The sequence below is a fragment of the Lycorma delicatula genome, chromosome 7 (assembly GCF_047948215.1).
Source record: "Lycorma delicatula isolate Av1 chromosome 7, ASM4794821v1, whole genome shotgun sequence".
Lineage (NCBI taxonomy): Eukaryota > Metazoa > Arthropoda > Insecta > Hemiptera > Fulgoridae > Lycorma > Lycorma delicatula.
Window position 1 is genome coordinate 103877039 of NC_134461.1, and position 27648 is coordinate 103904686.

Here is a 27648-nt window from a genome sequence, read left to right on the forward strand (position 1 = left end):
CAGAAATCTGAAACTTTTGTTATCAGCAAACTCGCGAAGATACAAATAATACTGGCTAGTAATACGAGTAATAATGAGACTTTTACTCTGCCCAAATATTTCATGTAGGATTGTAACATCTCAGAAATTGTATAACTGTCCACTTTATAAGAATTGGAGGATAATTTCTCATTTTCACGTGAAATATGTTTAATTGAAATGCAGTAAAAAAATGTGTAATCTAATCTAACAGGCATACAAGGAAGTCATGTAGTATCAGATTTTTTTTATTTACGCTACTAATCGCAGTCAGTATACTTACAATAGAGAATTATTTTTAAACTATGAAAAGTATTTTTAGAATAAAAACAGTTCATAATACTACACAAACATTTGAATTAACTTACTTTTTTTTAAATTGATTAGATAATGATAATACAAATTCAAGTACTAATAGAGTAAATAGATTTTTATTTTCATTTGATATGAAAAACCATATCTTAGTGATCACAATTAGTACAATGTAAATTGTACTATGCATTTTATTATGCAATATTTAAGTATGCTTTGTTTGAAATGAATATCACTAAAGCTTAGAAAAAGCTTAGCAAAACTAAAACCTAAATGTTATTGTGAATTTGATTGAAATGAAAAAAACATTTCTTGAGGATTCTCAGGTGTAAATGTAAACCATACACTCGATGAATCAGATTTCTTTTTTGATTGGTATAATCTTTCCATGTACTCTTTCCATGCATGTAAAGTCACTTCTGGATTTAATTCTGGACTGGAATTTATCAATTTTTTCGACTTATTTTCAGTGTGTGAAATACATTGCAGCTGCCATTCTCCGATATCACTATTCCAGTGTACATGTTTTTGAATGAGTTCCTAAATAACAATACATAGTTTTTTTTTGTTATGCAGTAAAACATTTACTTTTTAATTACATCTTTAGAAATGTATAATTAAAAACATCTTGATAAACTAAATTTTGTTGATTATGTTCTTAAAATTATTTTTACTTACCAAAAGGACAAGAGGTTCAGTTGAAGTTCTGTATGATTCTGTATGTCCACTATAAATTTTCATTATAGAGGAATTTTGTTTCTGGAAAAATTAGAAAAAATACCTTTCTATCTGCATCTGCAGTCATGCTTATACCAGAAAAATATATAAAATTAAGAAAGTGAAACTGGGAGATAAAACAATTTTTTTCTGCAATAGAAATAATAGTAACAAAGTTATCGAATAGACTTTAGAGGATTGTTTAAAGGTCTTTAGGAAAGAACACATTAACGTAATACAACTGTAATTTCACTCAATTTATTTAGAAAAACTTTAAAAACATTTCTTACTAATAGTAATATAAAAACTTTTACTAATTTGTTTATTTACATGCGGTAAAGTTTTTTCATAAAATCGTGTTAATTTTTGACTAATTATGAGTAAAAATTATTTTAAGTGATGACTTCTAAAGAAATGCATGATTGTTTTGTAATAATCATCTTCAATGTTATTTTGTGTCATCTATGGCATTACTATGGCATCTTATGTAGGTTGATACTACCACCAGCCTTATTGCATGAAGGGCCTCTCTTTTGAAGTACAGGTAGAATTGCTTGATCCATTTCTTCTTCCTTGTTTTTTTCATTATCACTAGGATGGTTAGTCTATTAACCATTTTGTTGAAGTTAGATAATGCAGACTGGTGGAACACTGAACTTTTATTCATAACTGTCCAGTCTCCCATGCTTTGACAAGACAACAGAGCCGATTCATACAATTTTAACATTATTTTCTCTCTCTTCAAAAGCACCACTTTCTTTCTGTAATGGTCTTTCAGCTATTTGATACACTGATCAATCAGTTATCGAGGACCCTAGTCATTTAATTTACTTGAGTCCTTAGATATCTACATCCTGTATAATTAATTACACACTAATAAAAGAATCTTGCTACTCTTTGTAGTTAATTCAGCATCTCATTCACTCATCCATTAGTTCAGTTTCAATATTTCAAGTTACAATTTATAGTTTACAATTTTAAAATTTTTTTAATTTTCATATGACTGGTAATTATAACCAATAATTTGTAACAATGTCAACATCTTTGGCATAGCCACAAATTTTACTGTAGTTAATGTTTAAATTTATGCAGCCAGCTGAAACTTTGAATGTTATTTCTAAATTATTTGCAAAGAATTCAGCTTTTGTTTTCAGTATAGGTATTTGATTGGGAATGGCAGGTTTTGTTGATTTCAGAACAATTGTAGTACTGCTTTATCCTGTTCTCCAGCAAATGAATAATTTTAACTTTTTCCAGAGAAAATGACTTGCCACAATATACAATTAATTCAGGAAATTAAAATATTACAGCCTGAATAAACTTTCTTATGCAGCACTTTATACTAAGTTTAAAGTACTGCTACTAATGAGTAGCAAGCAGTACTGAACACATGACCTTATGAGTTTTCCAGGTACAGTACAATTATAGAAATAGAGTACGTATATAGACTGTAAATTAGAACTAATGAACAACAGGTTGACAAGTTTTTTGAATTACATCTACATTTAATTATTTTAAAACACAGAATTACATCCAGCTGGCTCTTCTATTCACAAAATTCAGTACAGGTTATGTATAACTAGACTACATAACTCAATTCCCTTTTTAATATTAAGATTTTTTCATTAAAGAAGGCCTAAATTACACAGGTTAGTACAGAATTGTGGAGGGACCAGCCAATATTTTATTTGTGGAGAGCTTCAACTGTAAATGGCATCCAAAAACGTTTTCAAATAGTACACACCAATTTGAGCACTATTTAACCCCATAGTTAGGCTCTTTACATCTACTTGCAAAACAGCATAAATCTTTAAAAAATAAGCCTCCACAAACTGATTTAAAATGATTCATCACCTGCACAGATAGCGTACTCGTATGAAAAACTATTTGTGCTGATCACTTGTAAGATCACAAATATAATATCGATTCAATTTAATATAATCATGAAAGGAGGTCAGTAATAGGGAACCTTCCTTATCAATAATAAGTAAAAGAATAAGACAAGAGTATTATCTGGAATTCAAGTAATCCAACATTTTATTTACTGTATTGAACAAACCTGTTTAACAATAACCTAAAATATAACTTATTGACAATGTCTACACCTGACTCAAATTCTTAATATATAATTTTAATTTAAAACAGTAAAGCTCTGTTTTTAAACAGCTTTTACAGAATCTTTTCTACTTATTTGAAAGAACTTATAATACATATGTTTTTATTTGGTTTGCAGACAATTTAATGAAAAATATTTTTAATATAAAACATTAAATGTAAGAAAATTACAGTGGTACCCTGAGGAACCTTCTTATTAAACTAAGAATCATCAAAATCAGTAATATATTGATAAAACTTTACAAAAGAGAGGCTCTCAAAATTTGGTCATTATGATTGATAAAGTCAATCATAATGGGCAAATTGACAGCCTCTCTTTTTTGGAGCCTATTTAAAAGTATTTCCTTTATATTCCACTAACAAAAACCAATAAACGTATATACAGTAAGACAATTCAAAATAATATTTCTAAATACCAATAAAAATAAAATATGTTGCATTCAGTTTATGGCATCCATTATTCTTTTGAGGCAAAATTTTCCTCTAAAGTTTTTATAAAACCTAAGTAGATGTAGAAATTTTTATGGTTAGCCTTTCCTGGAAGGTAAACATTTTTATGCTCAATTTAGCAGAACTAGCAGAATACAAGTTTACACTTTAACTTTACTGAATGATGAACATTTAACTAAAAAAAACTGAAAAAGAAGCTTTTAAAAATGATAACACTCTTAAGCTACAATGGCTTTTACAAAAGATTTTTAGGTGAGGTACAATCATTTTCTTTTAATGAAAACTTATGTAAAAGAACCATCAAATATATATTGGATTTTTTTTACATAGCTTTATAGAAATTAGTTAAAACTATGAATAAATTACCTTATTTTCTACATAGTTTCCTCAACAGAAGAAATACATCACATCAGGAGCTCCCTGACTAATCAAAAAAAAAGTTATTGCCTCAACAACCAATTGTGCCCATAATGTTTGACTGCGGCATAGTCTTTGAATCTTTCCTCTTCTAAAGCTTCTTTCAGCAAACCAAAAATGTGGAAATGTGTCCAGTGGATTTTAGCGAGAGCTGCTGTATGCAACCATGGGATAAGGAGGAATCTGTTGCAACATCGTTTGTTGCAATAAGTAGTCCTGACATCAAATAACTGACAGGAGTATGCTGCATTTATCATCTACAATCAGTTTTTGCAGATAATCAGCAGCACACCTTCAGCGTCCTAAAACACAGTTGCCAGAACTTTTCTAGCTGAGAAGTGTTTCTTGGTCTTAGATCAATGCCCCTCCTTTTTTCCCTCTACTCCATACTTGTTCTTTTGCTTTTCAGAGTGTAGTAGTGGTGATCACAATACAATGTACGGCGGTAGTCTCATATCACTGTCCAAAAATGCCTCTCCTTCCTCAAAGCAATTCAGAAGCCATTTTGATGTGGCTTTGTCTGGAAAGATGTCTTTCCAGACATGAAGCTCACCTTGGTACACTTTGCTGTATCCAAGAGTATGTGACAACATTGTATACACACTTCCAACACTTATGCCTACCTCATGGAAGAATTTCACCTTCCCACAAGGTCACAAAAGAGCCTGAATTATTATTGATGCTGGTCCAAGGATGATGTGTATGGCTTTTGTTCTTCATTGCATTGCGGACATTTGAAAATTTTTTGGTCCAATCAACATTTGAATTTTGAGGGTAGCCTGGAGGAGAGTTAAAATTTTGGAATATTTGACACCTTTATTGACAAGAAATCTATAAGTTGTGCAACAAATATAATTATTCCTCAGACATTCTGCTACTGATGTGAGAATGTGACCTACAGGGGGTGTGGCTGGCCAGTTGCACCCGTTTACACTTGTACAACTACCTGCAGTGGCCTACCACATTCACTGCTCCTCCTCACTCCATGAAGAAAATTACAGTTTACATTTGACAGTCCACTCAGTAAAGTTACAGTTTATATTTGAATAACTTATTACCATAGATTAAAGGTGATCACACAATCTGATGCTCAAAAAAGATAAAAGCTGTCATCAAGAGTAATAACTACAATGTCAGGCATATTGAAATAAGCGATGAATTAAAGCCTTCACCTAGTTATTGCATTCTTCACATAAACATACTAATCATGCAACATCCACCAAATAGGTGGGCTCTGTGACAATTATGTATTGAAGGAATATTTATAATTCAACTAAATGAATGAATCACATTCACTTTCCCCCCCCTGAAAATTTTTTAATTTCACAAATATTTAATTTAGAGCCAAACCTTGAATTTATCTGGTATATACATTTTTATTAATGCCTCTTGCAAGCCAATTTCTTTAGTTAACTGTCTAGCAATATCTAATCTTCCTTCCATTTCACATTCATTATCATCAGCAATATCATTTTGCTCTTCTTGTGCTGATTTTAAATGGCCCTGTAGTATTTTCAGTTTCATTGACAAACTAACTGCTTCCTTTTGAAGATTAGAATGTTTTGCTTCCATATCAGCACGTTCTGCCTGAGAGCAAATACAATACAATATTAGTAGTATATTAACTAAGAAATGCTATTTTAATTTATTTTATTAGAGCATTGTTAACAGTTATTGGATATTATGCATGCTAAATGAAATCTTATCTTACAATATACAGGTTAATAAAAACAACACTTATTAAACTCATAGTAATGATCAATATTATACATCACAGATACATTTTAAAACTAGCAATTTTTTGCTGGATTTATGTTTTGGTTACAAGTATTAAATGAAAATTATAAACAGTACTTTCTCTTAGCACTTTGTAAGATTTAATAAAATAAACCAACATGTTAAATCTTACCTCTTTCTCTTTTAACTGTTGTTTCAATAGTTCTTCTTCAGAACTTAGTTTTTCTAATTCTAATCTGGATATCTCTAACACTCTTTCCTGCTCATCAGCTTTTTCTAACAAATTTTCCCCACCCACAAGAATTTTCTTTTCTAAAGTGATAAGTTTGTCCTTCAAAAGCTTTTGTTCACTCCTGAAAAGAGAATTATGAACTATTACAAAATTTATCATGTGAAAATTAAAAATTATAAATTCATATGATTGTACTATAGATCTACCATGCACAACAGTTGTAATAAGCATCTACTACTGGCAGAGAGAAATCATCTTGCAAAAATAAAAGTTTTTAAACATTTATTTTCTCTAGCATTTCACTATTAAGTCCCATACTTTTAAGACTTTATTATACATACTTTATTATCAGGTTAATAAACATTAAAACTATAATGCTTAACCTTGTATTATGCTATATTACATTTTTATTAACTAAATATTCTAATAAAAATTTGGGCAATGAGAAATTAGTTAAAAATTCTGACTGTCATTTACTTTTTCTGCTGTCTTGTAATAACCTATAAATATTATATTGCGTAATTATTTCCTAAACATAATTTTAACAAAAAAAAAACCTGTTTACACAATATGTAAATACAGGATGAAATTAAAAACCAAATTGTTACATACTACTACACAGTTGTGATGTGTAACATTTTATGAATGAGATAAAAAACTTAAAATAATTCAGTATTTAAATTAGTAAAAGTTGAAGATGATCAAAGTGAGCGTTTGGTGCAATGATGTACTTTTGTGTTTGAAATCATGTTGATTTATGCCAACATATTTGTCAATGCTGTTGATTCATGCTGTCATGTTCTTTCTAGTTGATTACTGTCACCTTCAGTTTGTCTCTCAAACAAAAAAAATTTTAAACAAATCTGGGGAATGTGATGAGCCACCACTGTGAAAATTTGTTCTGTAAAAGCAGCATGAACAACACTTGCTAGTGAATCATTTGATGTGCAGCTCTTCTATTAACTGAGCATAGAATTTTTCAAAAACTGTTCAGTAGACTTCAGTATGGACATCCCAACCCCGTAGGGGGAAGACTTCCCACCTTGTGACGTTACCGGGCACCACACCACCCCCTCTGTTGAAAGCCCTGAGGGGCTTTACCAGAGATCATCTTTAGACCCTCTAACTGATTACATCTCACAGTCATCAGCCAGGCCTTGGTCAGGATGCCACAGATGTAAATGCTTCGGCAGACATTTGCGTCAAATACATATCAAATTTCGCCTTCACATAGGCCTCAACGGACATCTTCACATCCTTTAGTTAAGGTCTTATGAACCTCCAAGCCTCCATCAAGGAGGGAAACTGTCCAATGGCTGAAATAACTTGAGAGCACACCTAGTTCATTTTGTGTACACTTACGCTTCTGCATCTGAAACAGGGTAGAGGGGCACCATAAGTTGTTAAATTCCCCAGATATGTCCAGAAAAACCCGTAACACATATTTACATGGACTGGAGAAAGCTATATCAATCACCTTCAGTATGGCATCCTCAGTGCTCTTGCCTGGTCAGAAACCATACTGATTGTCCATCAGCAAATGATCAGTGGCCAATTAACATTAATATGCAAATATAGGACCTTCTCAAAATCCTTGCCAATCACAGGCAAGAGCGTTAGTAGACGGTAAGAAGAAATAACAGTAGGATCTTCGTCGCCACCTTTTAACAAAAAAACCAAATCTCCATGATTCCAGCACGCCGGAAAGTGGCTGGCAAAGAGCAACCTATTATATATTCTGGTTTGAAGACTAAGGACCACTGGAAGCACTCAGACGAGGAGCTCCACTGTGACAATCATATCTGGGGGCCTTGTGCCATGCCATGCTACTGATCACCTGGCACACACACAATCTCAGAAGATTGAATGTTGGTCTCAAAAATTGTGACTTTCCGCCTGTGGTATGAGACACCCAACAGTGTCATCCGGGAGAAAATCATTCAGCAAAATATTAAGGACATGGTCATGCCAGGACTTGAGAAAAAATCTCCAGTCTGGTCTCCAAACAGTGTCCCTCATGGCAATCTTGCAGCTCTCATCCACTATTTTGAATAGTATCAACTGATGATCGCTAGAACAGGTGTCGACCACAGACAGCCAAGGATCCTGTCATGGATGTCCCTACCAATGGTGATGTCAATATTTGTACCTGAAAAGGCTCGTTGTCTGTTAACCATACAGATGTAATTGGCCAATAGTCTGCAACAATAAAGACCTCCAAATTGTGCTGCACGATGAAACTGTCAATTGTGCCACTGCCATGAACAGTGATCCCACTGTGCCAGAAAAGTGATTTCACATTAACATCAGCACCAATAAGGATTGGACCATTGCCCACAATACGAAGGATCCTATCCCATCTCACTAAGTGTTCCTCAGTCGGATCCCTGTATTGGAAATATGAACTAACAACTGTAAGGTTCTGTCCACAAAAGGAAAGTCTGACCACAACATGATGCGCGTCAGAAACCTGCCTTACAAAGGCACTATCAGGCAACTTCCTGCACAGAATAGCAGACATACAGGTATGCCATACACAAAACTTTTTCCAGCTGTCAAAGCCTGGCAATCACCCCAAATTACATATGGGTGCTGCAGAAGGACAACATTGAGACTCCATCTCTCTACAATCTCACCTAACTCAACCTGGACTTCATAAGCCTGGGCATTTAATTGACTGAACCTAACCATCTAGGGAATTATAATACAGCATAATGGTCCTTGCATAACAGCCACACTCCTTACTAACAACTGAGTGCTCATGATTTTTGTGCAATCTTTTACAGTTAGCACAGGCTGCAGCCTCAGACCTATGCGAACAATTGTCATTCTTGTGGCCCTCCTCGCCACAATGGGTACACACCAAGGCAAACTTACAAAATTTAGCCCTGTGACCATATCTGCAGCTTTGGCTGTCCATGTACTTTTTTACTTGACAGGACCCTAAATCAATAAATAGTCAGCCTGCAGGCAAAATTTTTGAAAGTGACCAGAACTTACCTCAAAAACTCCGTGATATTTCTGGGTATCATGCCTACCCGTTTTAAAGACCAACCTGCAAGCCTGCCGGAAGACAGCTTCATCCAAATCAGTGTTCTGCTCCCTAATGAGGGGCTTATGCGTTCTTTTCAGGTCTATTTTCACATTCAATCGCTTAACTGCAGCGGAATCTCTAATTGCCTGTATGGTCTCCGTATCATCCACTACCTCAACTAATCCCTTGCCGGTCTCTAACGTTCCTAATTTTAAGATCTTTCCGATCACCCTGAAGGGCAACCTGGAGGTCTTTCTTCAGCTGACTGTTGGACACAGCTGAGCCCTCTGCCCTATTAACAAACACAAACTCAAGATTCTTAGAGGACTGGCTGGTTCCATGTCTGCCTCTGACTACCTCAGCATACCTACACTGTGTTGCATAAGGCCCAGGGCCGGTTTCTCAGACAGTCACTTAAGGCCATGAGACAAGATTTTCGAACCCCTTGACGAGAGCTGTGAAAGCCGCTTGGAAGAATTCAAGTTGGGGCAATAATCTTTTCTTGGTAGCAGCACAGTACACTTGGGGGTTTGCTAAATAGGAAGACAAGCCACCCAGTTCTGCCAAACATCACACGCCAAAGGAGCAGAGCTCTGCCAGGTCTGCCCCCAGTTTGCAAAAACTTTTCAAAGTGAGTTCATACCCTCTTGGGTGGTCACCCCTATATCTACTTAACTATCGTCAGGACCAGTATTCAAGGAGGTCAAGGATAAGGCTCCAGCCACCTCCTCCTCCAGCTAAGCTTCTTATCTACCTCACTAACATCTGTCGTGGTTGGAGATGCCCTGACCTAACAGTACACAAACTCAAAATGCTTGCTGTATTCTTTCTACTTAGATATTGGGCACAAGCCCACAAGCATGATGACTACCTGCAGCAAGCCACAGGCAGTTGGAGACCTTCTGTATTTTCCTGTCACTCTTTGCACCTCTTCACCGCTACTGGATCAAATGTGTAAAATTAAAGATCCAACACACAGTTACAGATTATGGCCCCTGCTCTAAAAGAGTGCGAGCAGGACTAAGGGTAAATGCCCCTTTGCTCGTAACAGAGACTTCCAACCAGGAGTTGTTGTCACTCTTCACCACGATGAGGTGATTTGCTTGAACAAATCCTCTGAATCCCCGTGAAAAGAGCATGAATCGTCTAAACAGTAAGGGCGCAAAACCGTTGTAACAGTTCTCAGACAGCAAGCTTGTGAAACTGGGTGACCACCAGCTCAAAAAATATGAGGTTCATTATACAATTACCAGAAACACACCTTACACTGATTTTCTCTTTGTGAAGTGGATTCTCAAACAGCTGATGAGGATTTTCATCATATGATATCTTTCTTTTCTTTTTCCTGTTTAGCCTCCGGTAACTACAGTTTAGATAATACTTCAGAGGATGATTGAGGATGATATGTATGAGTGTGAACGAAGTGTAGTCTTGTACATTCTCAGTTCGACCATACCTGGGATGTGTGGTTAATTGAAACCCAACCACCAAAGAACACCGGTATCCACGATCTAGTATTCAAGTCCGTGTAAAAATAGCTGGCTTTACTAGGACTTGAACGCTGTAACTCTCGACTTCCAAATCAGCTGATTTGGGAAGACGCATTAACCACTAGACCAACCCGGTGGGTTCATCATATGATATCTGGAGTTGTGCTAATTAACATGAGCAGATATGGGGCATTAACCGTGCCTCATCTGATATGAAATACATTAACAGGCCACCAACAATGCTTTTGAAAAGCCAGATGCAATAATAAAAGTTGATGCACAATGTGGCTTCAATTTAAACCATGAACAATCTTACTTCAATACAAGTATTTTTGTAACAATAACTTTATATTTCTGCACTGGAAGGTTTTTGAATATTGACTATGACCTCTATAGTTGAAACAGTAGTTTGCTTATTTCATTTTGCATAAGAAACAAACCCCACTGTGGCATTTTTTAACCGACTGTTTTTTTGCTGGGATACTTTCATTCAAAAATTTTAATGTGAATATTTTACAATTTCTTTAAAGGATCCAAAATGTATAAAAGCTTTCACTAAAGCAACCCTTTCCTCAATTGAATAAGAAATTTTTTAAAGACATAACTGCAAATAATGAAACAATTCTGCACTGAAACATTAATAATTTAAAACAGATTACAGATGAGAATAATAACAAATGGTACAATATCTGTAGTAGCAACAGTAATGATGACACTGATAACTGCAGTTTGATCTAGCTCAGTTTAGTTGAAGGAATTGCGCATTTTTACTAGATATTTTGTGCAGCATGCAGTACAAAGTGAACTAACTTATTTCTCTTCAAAATACTTTTTTGATCTTTTTTTCACAATCTTCAGTGACAGTCAATCCCTTTAGTGAATCAAACCTATGTAAAAATGAAGTTACAAGTATATGTATTACTTATTTGTTCTATGTTACTGATGTTCTATGTAACAAGTTTGAAATATCTGTACATTATGTAAAAACAGATTTAGATTATATTTAATTTACATATGTTTACCTAAATAAAGCACTTGAAAGTAACCAATGTATTTAAAAGCAGCAATACATTTGAAAACAAGTACTTAAAAGTTCAATAAAGAGTAGTATAAATCATTTCTAACATCAATAAAACTCACATTGCTACAGTAAGGTCATCATGAGCTAAATCATCATTTGTAACCTGTTCAATATTGTACTTTATATTTTCTTTAGTATTTTGATCATAACCTTCAGCACCAGTTGGATCCATTGGTTTAACTTTGCACATTTTGTAATTTTTGTTGACAGATTTATATTCACTTACTCTTTCCTCAACTTTATTTTCAGACTTTGTGTATTCAACTATTAAAAAAATAAAATAAGGAGTAATTCTTTTAATCTATTAATATCTTATTATAATTTAGTGAAAATCAGTTATGCAGTATAAATATTTGTAAGTAAATGTTCATTTGAAGCAATTACATGATATATGAAAACTATTATGTATGTATATGTGTGCTGCTGGAAAAGAAATTCAAATGCAAAATAAAAATAACAAAAATGAAATTTATAAAAGGGATATTCCATATTAACTCAACTTTTCAAAAATTTTATTTCATCACTATTTTTGATTTTGATGATATTTGGTATATGTAACTACCCACCTTGTAGTGGACAAAAAATACTTTTTCTATTTTTAAATAAGTTTTTCTTTGGGATAAATTAAGACAAAGTAAACTGGTATATAAGTTTACCAAACAAAAACCTAAAAATTGAAAAGAAAATACCTTGATTTGTATATTATTAAGTACATTATAAAAGCTTAGTTAGTTACCAAAATAATTTTTAACATTTATTTACATTATTATTGGCCTCCTAGGCCAAGAATTAAGTTATTTAAATGTTTTTATTCATACGTAGGTCCAAAAACTTTTAATCTCTTACAAAGGGAATTTAAATCCATAGAAGACTAAAAAGGTTTTCAGTATCAATTTATGATTGGCTGATAATTGAAGATGTAGAAAGTTTTTTAATCAATTGGCCTGTGATTCTGGGTGAAATTGATGACAAAGTTTCATATTTTTATTATCTTTAATTTTGTTATTTTTCTTTCAATTTTATCTAGAATTAATTTAATTTTTAATTTTATCACTATCTTATATTGTACTTATGGTTCTGAGATTTAGTCTATGTGTATATATATAATTTTCTCATTAGCAGAAATTTTAGTACTGCAAGGTGTAAATTTTGAAATCAAACTTGACCATTATTCAATAAATGATTTAGTTTATTATTTTTACTAACTGAAAAATAATGGATGGTAACCTCTAATACAGTTATTACTATAGGGGGTACACACCTAGTTCCACAAGACTATGTAATAAACGTTTTACTATAGTAATAAACGTTTTACTAGACAGACAGAACTACCATTCTACTGAAGATGTCATTAGAATCTCTTAGTGAGTGAGATTTTTACATTGTACTTATAATAACAAGATGTCAATAAACCTTTATTTCTTGAGGTAAATTTAATAGAATATGTCAAACTCTGTAAATAAGGTAAACACTTGGAGTAGTTTGGTTAAAAATATACAAGATGCATTATCAACCTATAATAAGCTTCAAATACACAAACTGAACCATCACTAGCAGAGGTCAGATACTTTTATAGTGGCAGATTTACATATATCTGCCTGTCATCACAGACATACAAATACACACACGATGTGTCCACAAAGTTCCATGGGACTTTCATAAACTATTCTACTTGTGAAAATAATGAGAAAAGTCATAAATACTTCATTTTCGAGTTACATCTAGTGAAAGATTTCCCTCAGATTTCAGCTACCTTCGTGAAGTGGTAGTATTGAAATTTTTAGAATGTTAAATGACAATTAGTGATTTCTTATGGTCTTTGACCTAAAAAATCAAAATTGGTCCCAGAACAGCTTCTGCAGTATTTTGAAAAATCTGGGTGAAAACCAATAAAATTGAGACTGTAGATTATTTAATTCTGAACAAAATGGCATAAGATAAGTTGAATAAAACAAAGAAAAGTTAGAAAAATTCAAATTTTATTAAGAAATAGTGCACTAGACCTAGAAGCATACCAAGAAATGTATTGAAAATTGCAGGCTCATTTTCTTACATTAAAAACTGGTATGTATAATGCACTTTAGTGTACTGCTTCTAAATAAAATTCAAATTTTTAACATATCTTTGTTTTATTCAATTTATCTTACACCATTTTGTTCAGAATTAAATTTGCTACACTTTTTTTTTTTTAAGTTTTGTGTTCTAGTCATTTAACAAAGTTATTGTATATCAAACATTAAAAACTGGGTTTTTTACCCCCCCCCCCAACACAATTTATTGATTCCACCCCAAAGACTACTGCAAATATGGTTCTACAGATTATTACACCAAATACTTGTATAAACAACTATATATGAAAACTGTGAATAAGCGATTTTAACACAAGGTAATGTGGAAAGTGGTGTCTAGCAATTTTAGGGAGAAGCTTTAGTAATGATTTCAATCCTATTTTGTGAAGACCTTTAATAAATTTGCAGATAAGGCTGATACAAATACTTTCATACGAGACTAGAAAACTTATAATAATGAGCCATTTCACAAAATTCCTAAACTGGGCAGAAAAAAAGAAAATATTTTGAGTATAAAAACTTACTATCACTATCCTTATCAAGTTGATGTCTTAGCGTTTTAATTTCTTGTTGAAATTGTCTTAATAAAGTATCTTTTGGATCCTCATTAATACGACCTTTGTTAAAATTATTTTTTACTCTATTAGCATTTCTGAGTGTATTAGCCTCATCATAATTACAATCAGCTGGGCCAATGGTAGCACACTGAAAATAAACCAACAAAATGCTGAATACACATACTAGGAAATAAACTTGATTAAAATAAAAAAATATAATGCATTTCTTTTGCAAAACTACCAATAGTTCATAATAAACAGTACTAGTTTATATAGATGTCAACCTGACATCCAACAGCCCTTCTCAGGGCTATCTCACAAAACACAAAATGGTCCTTTTCAGGACAATCACTTAAAAAACCTCAATCTGCCCTTTTCAGGGCTAGGGCTACCTTAAAGTTTTTAAGGTGCCATTAAAGCTATTCGACAAAATATATAAATATATATATATATATATATAAAATTTGTGGTTTAAAAATTTCCAAAAATACTAGATAAATTTCATGAGTTTATGCTAAGTTTTCCAAAAAATATGAATTTTTTTTTCATTGAAATTTAGATGCTAGACAAGTATTTGAAGTTGTTTCATGTGAAAATTTGATTGAAAATTGGATTCATTCAGAAACAGAGTTATTCTGCCTGCAATACAACATGTAACTATTTTCATAAATAACAAAAATTCTTTCCACAATTACGAGTTTATTATTTTGTTTAATTTCAGACAATTTCTTTAAAGATATTTAGCATACTTATAAATATTTCTTACTGTATGCAGTAAGAAAACAAATATCTTACACAAACTTTTATTAAATTATTACACTCCCTCCAAGTGAGTTATAAAATGAATTGGTTATCAAAATATTCCATCTCTGTTATATTTATATGCACTTGTGATAGATGTTGTATTGTCGATGTAGCAAAGTAATTTGACTAACATGCAATCCTAATGTTTGTTTATTTTCAATAAACTGATTTAGTTCAATTCCTGGTTGTGTGCCAGATATGAATGGTTTAGTTGTTTCCTTCTGTAATGTAATGCATGTTATGGTTAATTCATTGTGGTTTTTGTTAATGATTTTTTGCAATAGCTATTATTTTATTACCTAAGTACTACAGTTATTTTACTTTAAAATCTTGTTTTGCAATTTTTTTTAAGTGATTTGATTGGGTGGGCAGAAGCCCTGAATAAATATTTATATTCATTATTTATTGTACACATTGTTTATGAAGAGAATAAACTCCATAGTCAAGCTCATGAAATAATGTATATGATTTTATAAAGAAAGGCTATAAAGTTAGGAAAATTAGAAGATGCCAAACATTTGATACACATTCAAAAATGTGAAAAAAGAACCGTTGCAGTTACAGCTTGTAGGATTTCAAGAAAACTTTGAAAAATTGTAGTCAAGCTCATTCAGCTCACCAAAAAGTATAAAAAGTAAAACCAGTTATTTGGGGATTACACAATTTTGATCAAGGTGTTATAAACTGAACAGTTTCATACAAAATATAATGAACTGCTTACATTAAACAAATTACAATTTCAAGGTTCTATAACTACATTAGCAGCTATCCCGAAAGAGTTAGGGTTTGGGTTTAACTGATGTAAAACTGATAATAGGAAACTTTTGATTGAGAAAGAAGACATCTAGTGAAGAAGGTAGAATTTAAGAAAAATGGCAAAAAAGATTGAATAAAAAAAAATGAAAAGAATTCTTTGATCATTGATTTTGGACAAATCATCAACAAACTCAGTTGGTTGACAGTGATGCAGGAGTAAAAATGCCAATTAATAAGGGTGATCAGTTAAGCATATTCCACGCTGGAGGAGAAATGGGGGTTCATTCCATCTGAAAAATTAATTCCTGATCTGTGGCACACCACAATTCACTTCTAGAGAAGCCTCCAAAAATTCAAGTGATAGGGAAAGAGGCAAGATTAATTGGTTAAAAGAATATTCCATTTAATAAAGCAATGTTAAAACCAAAATTGTAAGACATGATTAAATTACAAAGAAATTCAAAAATAAAATACCATTTTGACTATTAAAAAAACACAGGAGTCTGTGACTTCCAGCTTACCATTCATATTAATGAAATGACTTAAGGTTGATTGGAAATTATGCTGCAAACATGTAAAAAAAAATGAAACTGAAAATAAGATTCAATCGCCGATTGAGTGATAAATTTAGAAAGTGATAGTGAAAATGACTTGGATGAAGACAGAAGATTGTGTACTTGACAGAAACTGGACATAATGAAAATTTCAAGTAAGTGTTAATAGTACAATCAACAATGAATAGATTTTATAAAAAAAAAAGAAATTTGAAAATTCTAAATATTATACAAAAAAAAAAAAAAAATGTCTAATTTAGTGTAATTAGGGATACAATATTCATCCATGCAACAGTAGTACCTTTTTAATTTTAAATACAGTTTTTTACAGATTTTTTTACATTACAACTAAAATAAAATTCTTTGACTAATTACATAATAATGAATTGTAATTAATGAAACATGAAAATGGTAATAAATTAAACATGAATAAATAAAATTGCATTTATTGTACTATTAGATGGGGTAATGTTCTCAGTTTTGACCTTCAACACAAGCTTTTATTTTCATTGTATGCACTATACTTTGATAAACTGTTTGATTGCAAAATAATGAAGGTATCAGAAATGAAAAGTAGAGTCTTCTTGTACAGAACTGTGTAAGTTTTTTTTTTTTATTAAAGTTAATCATTTTCTTCTCTAAAGAAAACTCAGTTGACATGAGTGGGAATGAATTGCTGGAGAAATGACTCACTGACCTAAGAACCTATGACATCCCGTCACAGTACACTACCCCCCTCCCTTTCATTTTAATATGAACAGTGCCAACACAACTTCAGAAACCCCAGGTAGAATTACGCTTTCTATTTGTGTAAGCTTTTTAAAATTAAATGAGTAATATTATTGTTTTTTAACATTGTGATTATACAGGCTTCTCTGGTAATTAGTAAAATTTTGTGTAAGGCTTTAGAAAAAAGGGATTTTATTCAAATGCCATATTAACTTTTATACTCATGATATAAAATGTAAATTTATACATATGATAAATTCTCTAAATTATGTCATCTATAATGTTTGTATAGTAATGAAATGAAATTTAGTGTTTATACCAATTTTATACAAACTTACCATGGCAGTTTTACCACCTAATGAATCTTGTAAAATATGGTTAAGTTTAGAATTACGGTAAGGTATATGAGTACATCTTCCATCAACCAATGCAGAGATTATGTTCCCAAGAGTGGATAATGGCAAGTCAATTTTTGGTGCTTCTCGAAACTTTTGTCCAACAGTACCACTTTTAGTTTGTTTCTCAGAACCCTTTAAAGGCACATCAATAAATATAATAGTTTATTTAGTCATACAACTTACACATTTAGTCACACACACACACACACACACACACACACACACACACACACACACATTGTATTATTAAAGATCTAATTCAAATTAATTTTTTTTAATGAATTTTAAGTCACTGAAATAATTTTAGAATTGTACTGGTTTTTGAATTTTATTTTTAAATCATCACACCATGAGATGTTTGCTATGTGATTACAGCTTTGCTATTAAGTACAGTGCTTTCTTAGTACATCTAATCTCAAAATATAAATCTCTGTTCTTTCTTTCTTTTTACATTGTCCCTTCCTAACTGTCTCAAAAGATGGTTAATATTTTCCTGAATCCCAACAAAAAATAAATTAGTCATATGTGAAAGAGCCATTTAATCAATAGTAACCAAAATCTTTACTTTCCTTAGTCCATACATAAATTAAAATAACTAAATTTTCTCTACTATAAGTATGTGCTAAGATGTTTTTCTAGTTTCTTCAACTGGGTAGATACAAACATTTTTTTGTCATGTATAATGATATCATGAAAAACTGCCTTTAAGTCCATCTAAATTTCCACAAATACTACATTTGTTCATCCTTTGCACTTTCTAGCTGTCAAAATTAATGGTTCCAAACTGGTGTCACAAAATTTTTAATTCTGAAATAAATTTTATACCATTCAGAAAGTATCTATACAATATAATTTATACTTACCATGATACCTTTCATGGATAGAATTAAATGTTGTAATCAGACACTTTTGGTTTTACAAATCAATCACATTAATACATACTTGACCAATGACCATCTTGTTATTTATTCTATAAACTTTCGTTTAAACAGATACTCATTAACATGGAATTTATAAACTGCTTTCAATTGTATTGTTCTTATTTTAATTTTTTAAGTACTTTAAAATGGAAAAGAAATATAGAGTCAGTACATACAGCCAGATCAACTAAATGAAGACGTCCTATCTTTATATGTTCTTCACCATTTGCTCCTAATACACATGTTTCAACTGTTATTGAAAATATTGCATGAGACCGTGGACTCTCAGTATTTGTAGTAATAACACCTGCATAACAAAAATTTAAAAAAAAAATGATCTTATACTAACAGCTATTAGCAAATATTTGAGAACAAATTTTTACAATTACATAGCATATCTATTTTAATCAGAGGATTATCCAAAAAGTAAGTCCTCAAACTATAGATATTACTCACTTCATATATTCAGTGTCATTTATTAACTGGAAATTTATTAGACTTCTAATTGCCATTAAAAGTCTTCAGATAAAGATACCACAACCACAATGCTTGTATGTTACTTAAAAGTTACTTGAAAATGGAAAATCATACAATGTCAAGATTAAAGATGCTTCCAATAATTTAAATATACTGTTAAGTAAATGTACACCATATCAAGCCTCATTTAGGTGTGAAAGTGAAACAACCATTCTAAAAGAATCTGGCTGCATTAATAAGCACTATTATTCTCACTAAACAGCTGCAACTTATCACAGCCAGAGAGAGATAGGATCATTTGAAGGCTTTTTAAATGCCATTTAATTTTTACCATTACTTATTAAAACTGGAAAAAATTCAAGATGAATATCATAAATTAACATTTTTAAATATTAATATTGTATTTCAAATAATATTTATAGCATTTAAATATGTACTCTTCTGGTGTTACTTTGGGAGGCAATCATGACCAGAGGGCTCAATTCTGCTGTTTATTATGAAAAAAAGAAAAACTGATTTACCATCAGAACAAAAAGGGCAAGGTTTTGACTTTTGGCATTCTTTTGGAGAGTGATAAAAGCATGGTCAAACTAGTTTACATGACAACTGTCTAGTTTGACCATGCTTTTATCATGTAAAGTCGCACCTCTTCCATTTGAAAGGGAACAAATTGATCAACAATCCTATAATGATAAATCAAGGTACTTATTAATTCTTAGGGTCCAAGGATTTTCATAAAACTGCTAAAGTTAAAAATTGCTATTCAAAAGGGTAGACGAGTAATGAAGCCAACAAAACTGTTAAAATTCCTTCTAACCATACACAACGTATTCAAAAATACAGATATGTATTTTTTTAGGTTATAAAAATTACAACTAAGCTCATATGCAATCTGAAGAAATGCAAATAAGTAAATAAAGAAATTAATAAATAGTCAATTGCAAAATGATAAACAGTCAATTACAGAATAATTGTAAAATAATTCAAATACATTAAGTTGTTCAATTCACTTTTGCCTTATTTTACTTCTGCTAATGAAAGTTATGAATAAATCTTGCACTTTTTGATAAACTTAACTAACATAACTTAGTGCTGCTGCCATGTTTTTATTGAGTAGAACTGATAAAGTTCTTGCTCATCTTTGGTGAAATGTTGTGTCCTCTTCCAGTAGTTAATAGAAAAAGCTCTGAAGCTATGAGAATCTTTAAAATATTTTCCAGTTGAACCCATGTTTCAATGATTTCTTGAATGAAGTACCAGGACTCTGCAGATGGAAAAAGTGTATTTGATATTGACTTTGCCTAAAAGTGTACTTCAATGACTTTGCCTAACTACAACTTGCCATCATAGGCAGCAGACATAATTTTTACATTTTGGCTTTGGTAAACCTATAAAGCAATTACCCTAAGCCCTTCATTAATTTTGGGCTCAAAATTTCTAAACATAACTTCAGTAAACATTACAAGATTTGGTTATGTAACAAAATGACTTAAGGTGCACTAAGATAACGTTCCATCTTTACTATTCCCAAAAATCCTTTTTGACCTCTATTCAATTGAAATAAGAATGCTACAACTCATGGAAAAAGTGATGAAAATGACTGTTTTTACCTGTTGGCAAGTTAGAAATCAAGAAAAAAATTTTTTAAAACAAAAAAAAAATTTTTTGGCCACTTCAAGGTGGGTATAGTTATATACCAAATATCAAAATCAAAAATTGTGATGCAATAAAGGTTTTTAAAATTTGTTCAATTAAAATGGAATATTCCTTATATAAAAAAGGTTAATGCTGGACTTCTTTAAGCAAGTATCTCAGTGCCAAGAGAAAAAATAGTTTATATTTTATTTTAATAAAATAGAAACTTGTCTGTAGGTAATATAATAGAGCTATTTTTTAATTACCTCAATTTGTACTGCCTGACATGGATGTTCACAGAATCAAATTACAGGTACAGAATCAATTTGTTTAAACTAAGAAGATAGAAAAAAACCATAATTGTGTCCAAAAAAAGCATAATAGTAAACAAGGAAAATGATGTAAAAATCATTAAGAATTGTTGGAGACAGAGAATAATTAAAAAATTTTTCATTTGTTATGTTGAAAATTGTAAGCTTAGGAATGAAAAATCTGTATTACCTATACTCCACAAAGGTTTGTATTAAAACACGAGAGATGTTAAAAAAAAATATGGAATAAAGCATAAAGACTTGTTCTTTATGCTATTCTTACTTATGCTCCATTAAAACCAGTCTATATTACTTTTAAACACAGCTAGAAATCTATAAATGTTTAATGTCAGCCAATTTGTACTAATAATTTTGTATTCATTAAGAACATGTATGGTTAATTAAAAAACACATTTTGTAAAGTTTCATGTCTTATGTTGTGCTATTTTATTATTAACAAACTGCAAGTCATGAACATAAAATATTTTATTATAAAAAACATATCAAGATTGATTTTACCAGTGGATTTTATATATAGTCTATTTTAATCTGTTCCTTCAGAATATTTTTCTTATTTAAGAAGGAATTTTTTAAAATGTAATGAGTTTTATAACAATCAGTTTATAAATTAATGATATTTATAATTAATGATAGTTTATAAATTAATGCATACAATAAATAAGATATGATATTCTCTTTTTAAAACTATGGAGTCCAATTTTTTACGATAATGTACAATAAGTAAATGGTTTAAGATATACATGACAAATTTTACAACTAAAAGATAGGTGGTACATGCTTATTTTGTGGAGAGATGTATCACAATGAATCTAAACTTAAGATATGCAAACTGGCAACTACACTTGACAATATTATAATCCTGGTTTTAAGTGTAATCAAAGTCACATTTTGTCAATTATAAACGTGATCATCTGATCTGCCTACTTGTAAATTTTAATTTAAGCCAATCAACTATAACTGGCTACAGATACTATTTCACAGCAATCTGAGATAATCATTTAAAAGAAAATTCTCTACCACGTTTTAACATCTATAAAATCTAATACATCTGCTATTTGTTTTCTTTACCTATTAATAAAAAAAAATGGCAAGATTCTGTGCTTGAAAGCTGCAGATTTGAGGATTATGCTTAGAGTGGATTAAGTGAATATTTATTTAATAAAAGCAACAGGAGAAAACCATTTGGATCACTTTAAAAATTTAATTAGTTGAACATATTCACATGGAATCTAATCCAGATTTTTTTCTTTGCAGTCAATATCTTAACATGAAAAAATTAAGCTCCAGTTCAAGAAAAAAAATATGATCAATAAAGAACTGATGACAAAATACTGGTAAGAACTGGGTGGTTGATAAAACACACCAAAAGCTGAAGTTGTCTGACATTGCTGGTTTAGATAATAACTGGTTATTTTATATTACACACACACACATATATATATATATATTACAACATATTTATCTCATACACTATTTATTACTTCAGATTTTGAATGTTGAATTAAAAGTGAGAAATGAATGCTGATATACTTTCTTACAAATAAAACCTTTTGGCTATACAAGATGTAGCCCACTATAAGGCCTGGTTGATGACAGTAGCCCACTAAGGCCTGGATGATGACAGATGTAATAAGAGGCGTCAAAAGATGACCTTCATTAAAGTCAATCAGGGCTAGGAACAGGGGGTGAGGTGTGGCAACCGGAATCATCACAAGGTGGGTGGTCTTTTCCTACAGGGGTTGGGCTGTACACATCATGCAGTTAGATTTTTAACTACACATTTCATTGAAAGTGGACTTAAGCTTCTAAACAGCAGTCATAGTCATAGTACACTTACCCAATCCATAAATTTATAATGATGAAAACAATTGACTCACGATTTTTATTTCCCATAGTCATAATTTTATCCATTTCATCAGCATTGTTCACAATGTAAGTTGAAAGATCTTTCACATAAACACCAATATCAGGATGTTCTTCAACTTCTAGGTGAACTGTTGGATCTTTGCTCAGTAAGTCTCTAATTTGATCATTGTATATTTCAAAATATGAAACTCGAACGATAGACCTATCGAAGAATTAAACTTTTTACATTTTGTTGATAAATTATACAACCAATAACTTTTATATATGTATATATATATAAATATCACAAATTCTACTATTTCAAACTGTTGTGTAAAATAAAGGATCAGGGGAAAAGATTAATGAAAAATAAAATTAAGCAAAAGAATTATTATAAACAGATAAAATATCAATTTTATTGACTTAAATTAAGAAAAAATTCACAATTTAAAAAATTAATTTACATCTAAACCTCATTTGCAATTTGTGTTTTTCTATGTATGTATGTATGTATGTATGTATGTTAAGCGCTGTAACTGTAAAGATTGTAGGCAAAACTAACAGACATGTCACTCCCACCAATAGCAATTTCCAACAATAATCATTCCATATTAGGACATGACATTTTTATTCTATTAACTTCAAAAACAGACTGTACATTGAACATTATTTACTTAAGAAAAAACATCTCTTCAGTGATGGGTTTTCAGCTCAGGTGGTTTACATATGTCACAGTTATAAGAAAGATTGGGAAGTAATGTACCAGAAAAATTAATACAGCCTTTTTTCTTGTGAAAATCAGAAAGTGTATTTTTCTATAAAGTTAAAGAATGAATAATATTTTAGCAGGAAAGTTTCATAGTACAAGATTCCTTATTGCAATTTTCAATGTTCATTACTCTGTATCAATTTCTCATTTTAATTTAATTTATTGATATTACGAAATAATAAAATTTCAAAAATATCTTTAAAAAATTACTTTTTTATAAGAAAACTGATTACTTCTATTATTCCCTTACTACATCATTTCTTCATAGTTTTACCAGCATATTAGCTCAGTTCACAGTTTATTATCTCAAAAAAAAAAAAGATGTATTAGAGAAATTGGAAAACTGGTAATTTATGGAAAACAAGTTAAAAAAATAATATTATATATTTAGGACACAGGATGGTGGGTTTTTTTATACTGCTAAGTACTATTACCAATTTACTGTTTATTAACATTTTTTATTAAGATTAAAATAAACCCAAAAGTTGTAATACATAATTTTATTATTAATCATGGCCTATTGGTATTGATATAAATTAATTGTATAATAATTTCCACTTATAATAATTTTTATTATTGTGAGCGCTTTCAGATATTAATCCATCATCAAGAACAATTATGTGTAATGCATTATAATTATTTCCTTTACAAATTAATATATTAAAAGAATTTTGAATTTTAAAAACAAAAGTTATAAATACAATTGATTGTTAAAAGGTAAAAATAAATGTCAACTATGCAGTGACTAAATTACACCATTATTAGTCATGGATGTTCTAATCCTGTTAAGCGTGTATATACTTTTGAATGAATTTGAACTATAGTCCTGCAGCAATAACGAATGGGTAATGAAATCATCTCCATTGAAGAAAAAGTGAAAATTAGATAATAAAAATAAGATAGGAAAAAGGTGGAAGAAAATTAAAAATAAAATAGGAAAAGTTGAAAAATAAAAATATTGGAATCTTGTCTCATGTAAACCATAAAATGAATTAGCCAAACCTAATCATGATTTAATAACACTGGTCAACATTACTTTTGTCTAGTACCAATATGTGTACTTAATGCAGTTTTTTATCCTGCTTTCAATTATGTATTTGGAATTTCTCCATCACACACAGTTTTTTTGTTATTTTAATTTTTTTTAATATTTTAAAACTTTCTTCATCCATTTGTCCATTGCCAAGTAAAAGCTCCTAGAGCATTGTAAATATGATGAAACCAAATGAGCTAACTCAAAGGTAGCATTGTTACTGCTGTGCAGGTTCTGACATGTACAAATGTGATCTAGTATAGCACACAATCATAATAATGCCAGTTGTGAGAGTAGTGAACCAGTAAACACATCATTGTGAGTGCTTTGTGTGTCTGAACAGACACACAATACATACATACATACATACATACATACATAATGTTTTGTGTGTAACATACATGTATATATAATATGTATACATACATAATATGTAATACGTTACGTATTACATATTTACAACTATTTCTTTTAATTGGTCTTTTAGTTGCAAAATGCCTAGAGTTTGTTTAAATCATCCTAACAATTTATTACGTAGGTGGTGAAATGATGCTCAAGTCCCAAAGGTGAAACCTTACTCCATTAGTAAGTGTTAAAAACGTTTTAAAGTCTGGGACCAAACAAGGGCCTGGGCTCCACATATTTGTTGTTTACTGTGTTCTAGGATTTTCATCACATGTAAAAATGGCACATGCCACAAGCAATTTTCTATCCCTATGATTTGGAGGGAACCCAAAGATTAAAGGGATTATGTCAAAATCACAACATACCACTGTACGTTGTGATCAATAAAATACTACTCCTGTAATTGTCATTCATTTCCAGTTCTGTTAAAACAAACCTATATTAATATCAGTATGAATCATCCTCTCGCTTGTATTGGGTAAAAAATTAAGGTAACTGTGTACTAGTTTTGTCACTTTTCATCAATCCAAGCACTATGTGCACTAGCTTTGCTACTTTTTTTCAATATATTATTTGCTTATAAATCTATTAGGCGAACTTATTTTGCATTTAAAATTCATATACTTCTATTTTTACAAAACTTGATAATGTAATGCAACAGAAGAATATAAAACTATTACATTCCATCCAAGCAATATGTGCAAAAGAATTTTTAAAGTACTATACTTACTTTGAATCTTCATTTGATTTTGCAATATGTCCAAAAATATGGGTGAAAGAATTTTGTATGATACCTCTCTGTTCAGCTTCAGTACGTATACCTTTCATTATGTAGGTTTTGCCAGTCCCTGTTTGCCCATACACAAATATCGTTCCAATAAAACCAGCAAGAACTTTGTCAATTAGAAGACATACTGTTGCATTATAATCATCCAACTAAAAAATAAAAAAAACATAAGTAAAAATTTTAGTAGTGCTTCAGGGAATAAAAATAAACAATGAAAATTTGCATCCTTATTAATTTGATAGTATCCATGAAAATTCTGCCTTTCCACGTGAGCTTTGTATTCCCACCTTTCTATTTCCCATGTGAGCTTTGTACTCTCAGACCCTATTTTTTAAGTTACACAGGTTAAAATTGTATTACCTGTTAAATTAAACTGAATTCCTGTAAACAAAGTTCTCTTTATGGCAAAGTGCCAAATTATACCATACAAAGATTAGAAACAGATTCACATTTACAGCACAGCATTATGGCTTTCCATAAGCTTATTTCAATAGATGATGCATCTCAAAGTTTTACTTAGTATGATGTAAAATTTAACATCAGTATTCTGTTGATCTACAATCTCAAATAACAAAGATCAATTAAGACAGCATAGATTAATAACTGCTGTCTATAGTCAGGCGACAAAGGGAATATATGCTCACTCTGTCAGCTTGTACAGTAATGATACTTGTATTGAGCTGATTCATAGATTTCCTTGAAAATTGTTAAAGTTATAATATCTAATGCATATTAATGAAATTATTCATTTTCTCTAGTTTCTATTACAAAGGTCACTTATTTGTAGATGCAAAATGTTCCTAACACATAGTTTGTTGTAAAAATCAATTGGTGCAGTAACCAGAAGGCTAGAAATTATATTTAGATGACTTCAACGTTCACATTAGTTTAATTAACACCTACTGTTAATACTTCTGTTCATCATACAACAATTTTCTTTCTTCAATTAACTTTACAGAAGACTGGTATAAAAATACAGAGAATTTCTGAAAATTATGTATAAAAGTCTCTTAATAAAGCATTTTCTCACCTCTTTTGAATTTGTGTCAAAAACATAATCAAACGTAAATATTTCAGAAAGATCACGGGAATTTGCTTTTGGATTTCTCACAAATATCTGCCCAATTAATGTACTTACAGTAATAATTTCTCTGCATCCAGCTTCTATCTCATTTGTGCTTAATGGGCAAATTCTAATTACAACTTTAATAACATCTTCTACTTCACTTACAGAACAGGCAATCTGTTTAATCTAAAGAAATAAAACATCACCTATTACAATTATAACAGAGAGGAGTTTCATTAACTAATAAGATTACTAAAGTAAATTTTAAAATTAAGATTTTAAAAAAGTATAATTAATACACAAGAATCAACATTAGTGATAATTAACTATGCATGGTAAAAAAAGGTTAGGTAAAACAAAAGAAAACAAATTTTACTTTAATAATTCAAGAAATTAAATTCATCATCTACAAAACGCTAACAAAAAAAAAAATAAAGTAACGAGAAACTTTACATATTTTGGAAATTAAATTTTTTTCTTCTTACTTTATTATTACGACCTTGGACATATTAAACACGTTTTAACAATGTATATTATTCAATCATTACTAATAATAAGTAAAATATAATATATTACATTTAATATAACGAAAATGTTGTACCTACCAACATTTTATATTAATTTAGTAAATATTGCAATAAGAGTTATATTAGGAATACAGTTACGACTTAAAACAGAAACATCATTCAACATATATTATTTACAGACACATTTATTCTTTTAAGCGATGAAGTAACGATACAAATTCAAATATCAGCTATATCTGGAGAAAACAGCTGTTATCAAATTGGGTAATTATTACTGATATACAGTTAAACTGCTGTTGTTAAAGGTTTTGCAAACCACAAGTTGTCCTTGAAGCGTTTCCATAGTGACACGCGTTTTGGCGGTGGTGGTTTGGATTAGTTC

At 30.8% G+C, this 27648-nt stretch overlaps 1 protein-coding gene across 2 annotated transcripts; it reads right to left on the reverse strand.

The window, feature by feature from the left end:
• Nucleotides 1-3120: 3120 nt before the first annotated feature.
• LOC142328023 (kinesin-like protein KIF3A) lies at nt 3121-27584 on the reverse strand. 2 transcript variants are annotated; one of them, XM_075371466.1, is made up of 10 exons: nt 27345-27584; nt 26812-26925; nt 25617-25822; nt 22712-22902; nt 18567-18697; nt 17411-17602; nt 14197-14377; nt 11663-11867; nt 5939-6119; nt 3121-5616 (listed from the first exon to the last, which is right to left on the reverse strand). In XM_075371466.1, the coding sequence occupies exons 1-10, from the start codon at nt 27348-27350 to the stop codon at nt 5368-5370; spliced, it is 1656 nt and encodes a 551-aa protein (XP_075227581.1). In that variant the 5' UTR covers nt 27351-27584; the 3' UTR covers nt 3121-5367. The 2 variants fall into 2 exon arrangements, with proteins under 2 accessions (XP_075227581.1, XP_075227579.1); XM_075371464.1 differs by having other exon boundaries at nt 26704-26925; nt 27345-27583.
• Nucleotides 27585-27648: the final 64 nt, after the last annotated feature.

Excerpts from the sequence above, each read along its gene's own strand:
- LOC142328023 (XM_075371464.1), bottom strand. Across the intron at positions 14,378-17,410 it reads TAGGTGGTAAAACTGCCATG|TGTGCTACCATTGGCCCAGC; the intron begins GTAAGTTTGTAT and ends GTTTATTTTCAG. Across the intron at positions 6,120-11,662 it reads GATGACCTTACTGTAGCAAT|GAGTGAACAAAAGCTTTTGA; the intron begins GTGAGTTTTATT and ends TTCTCTTTTCAG.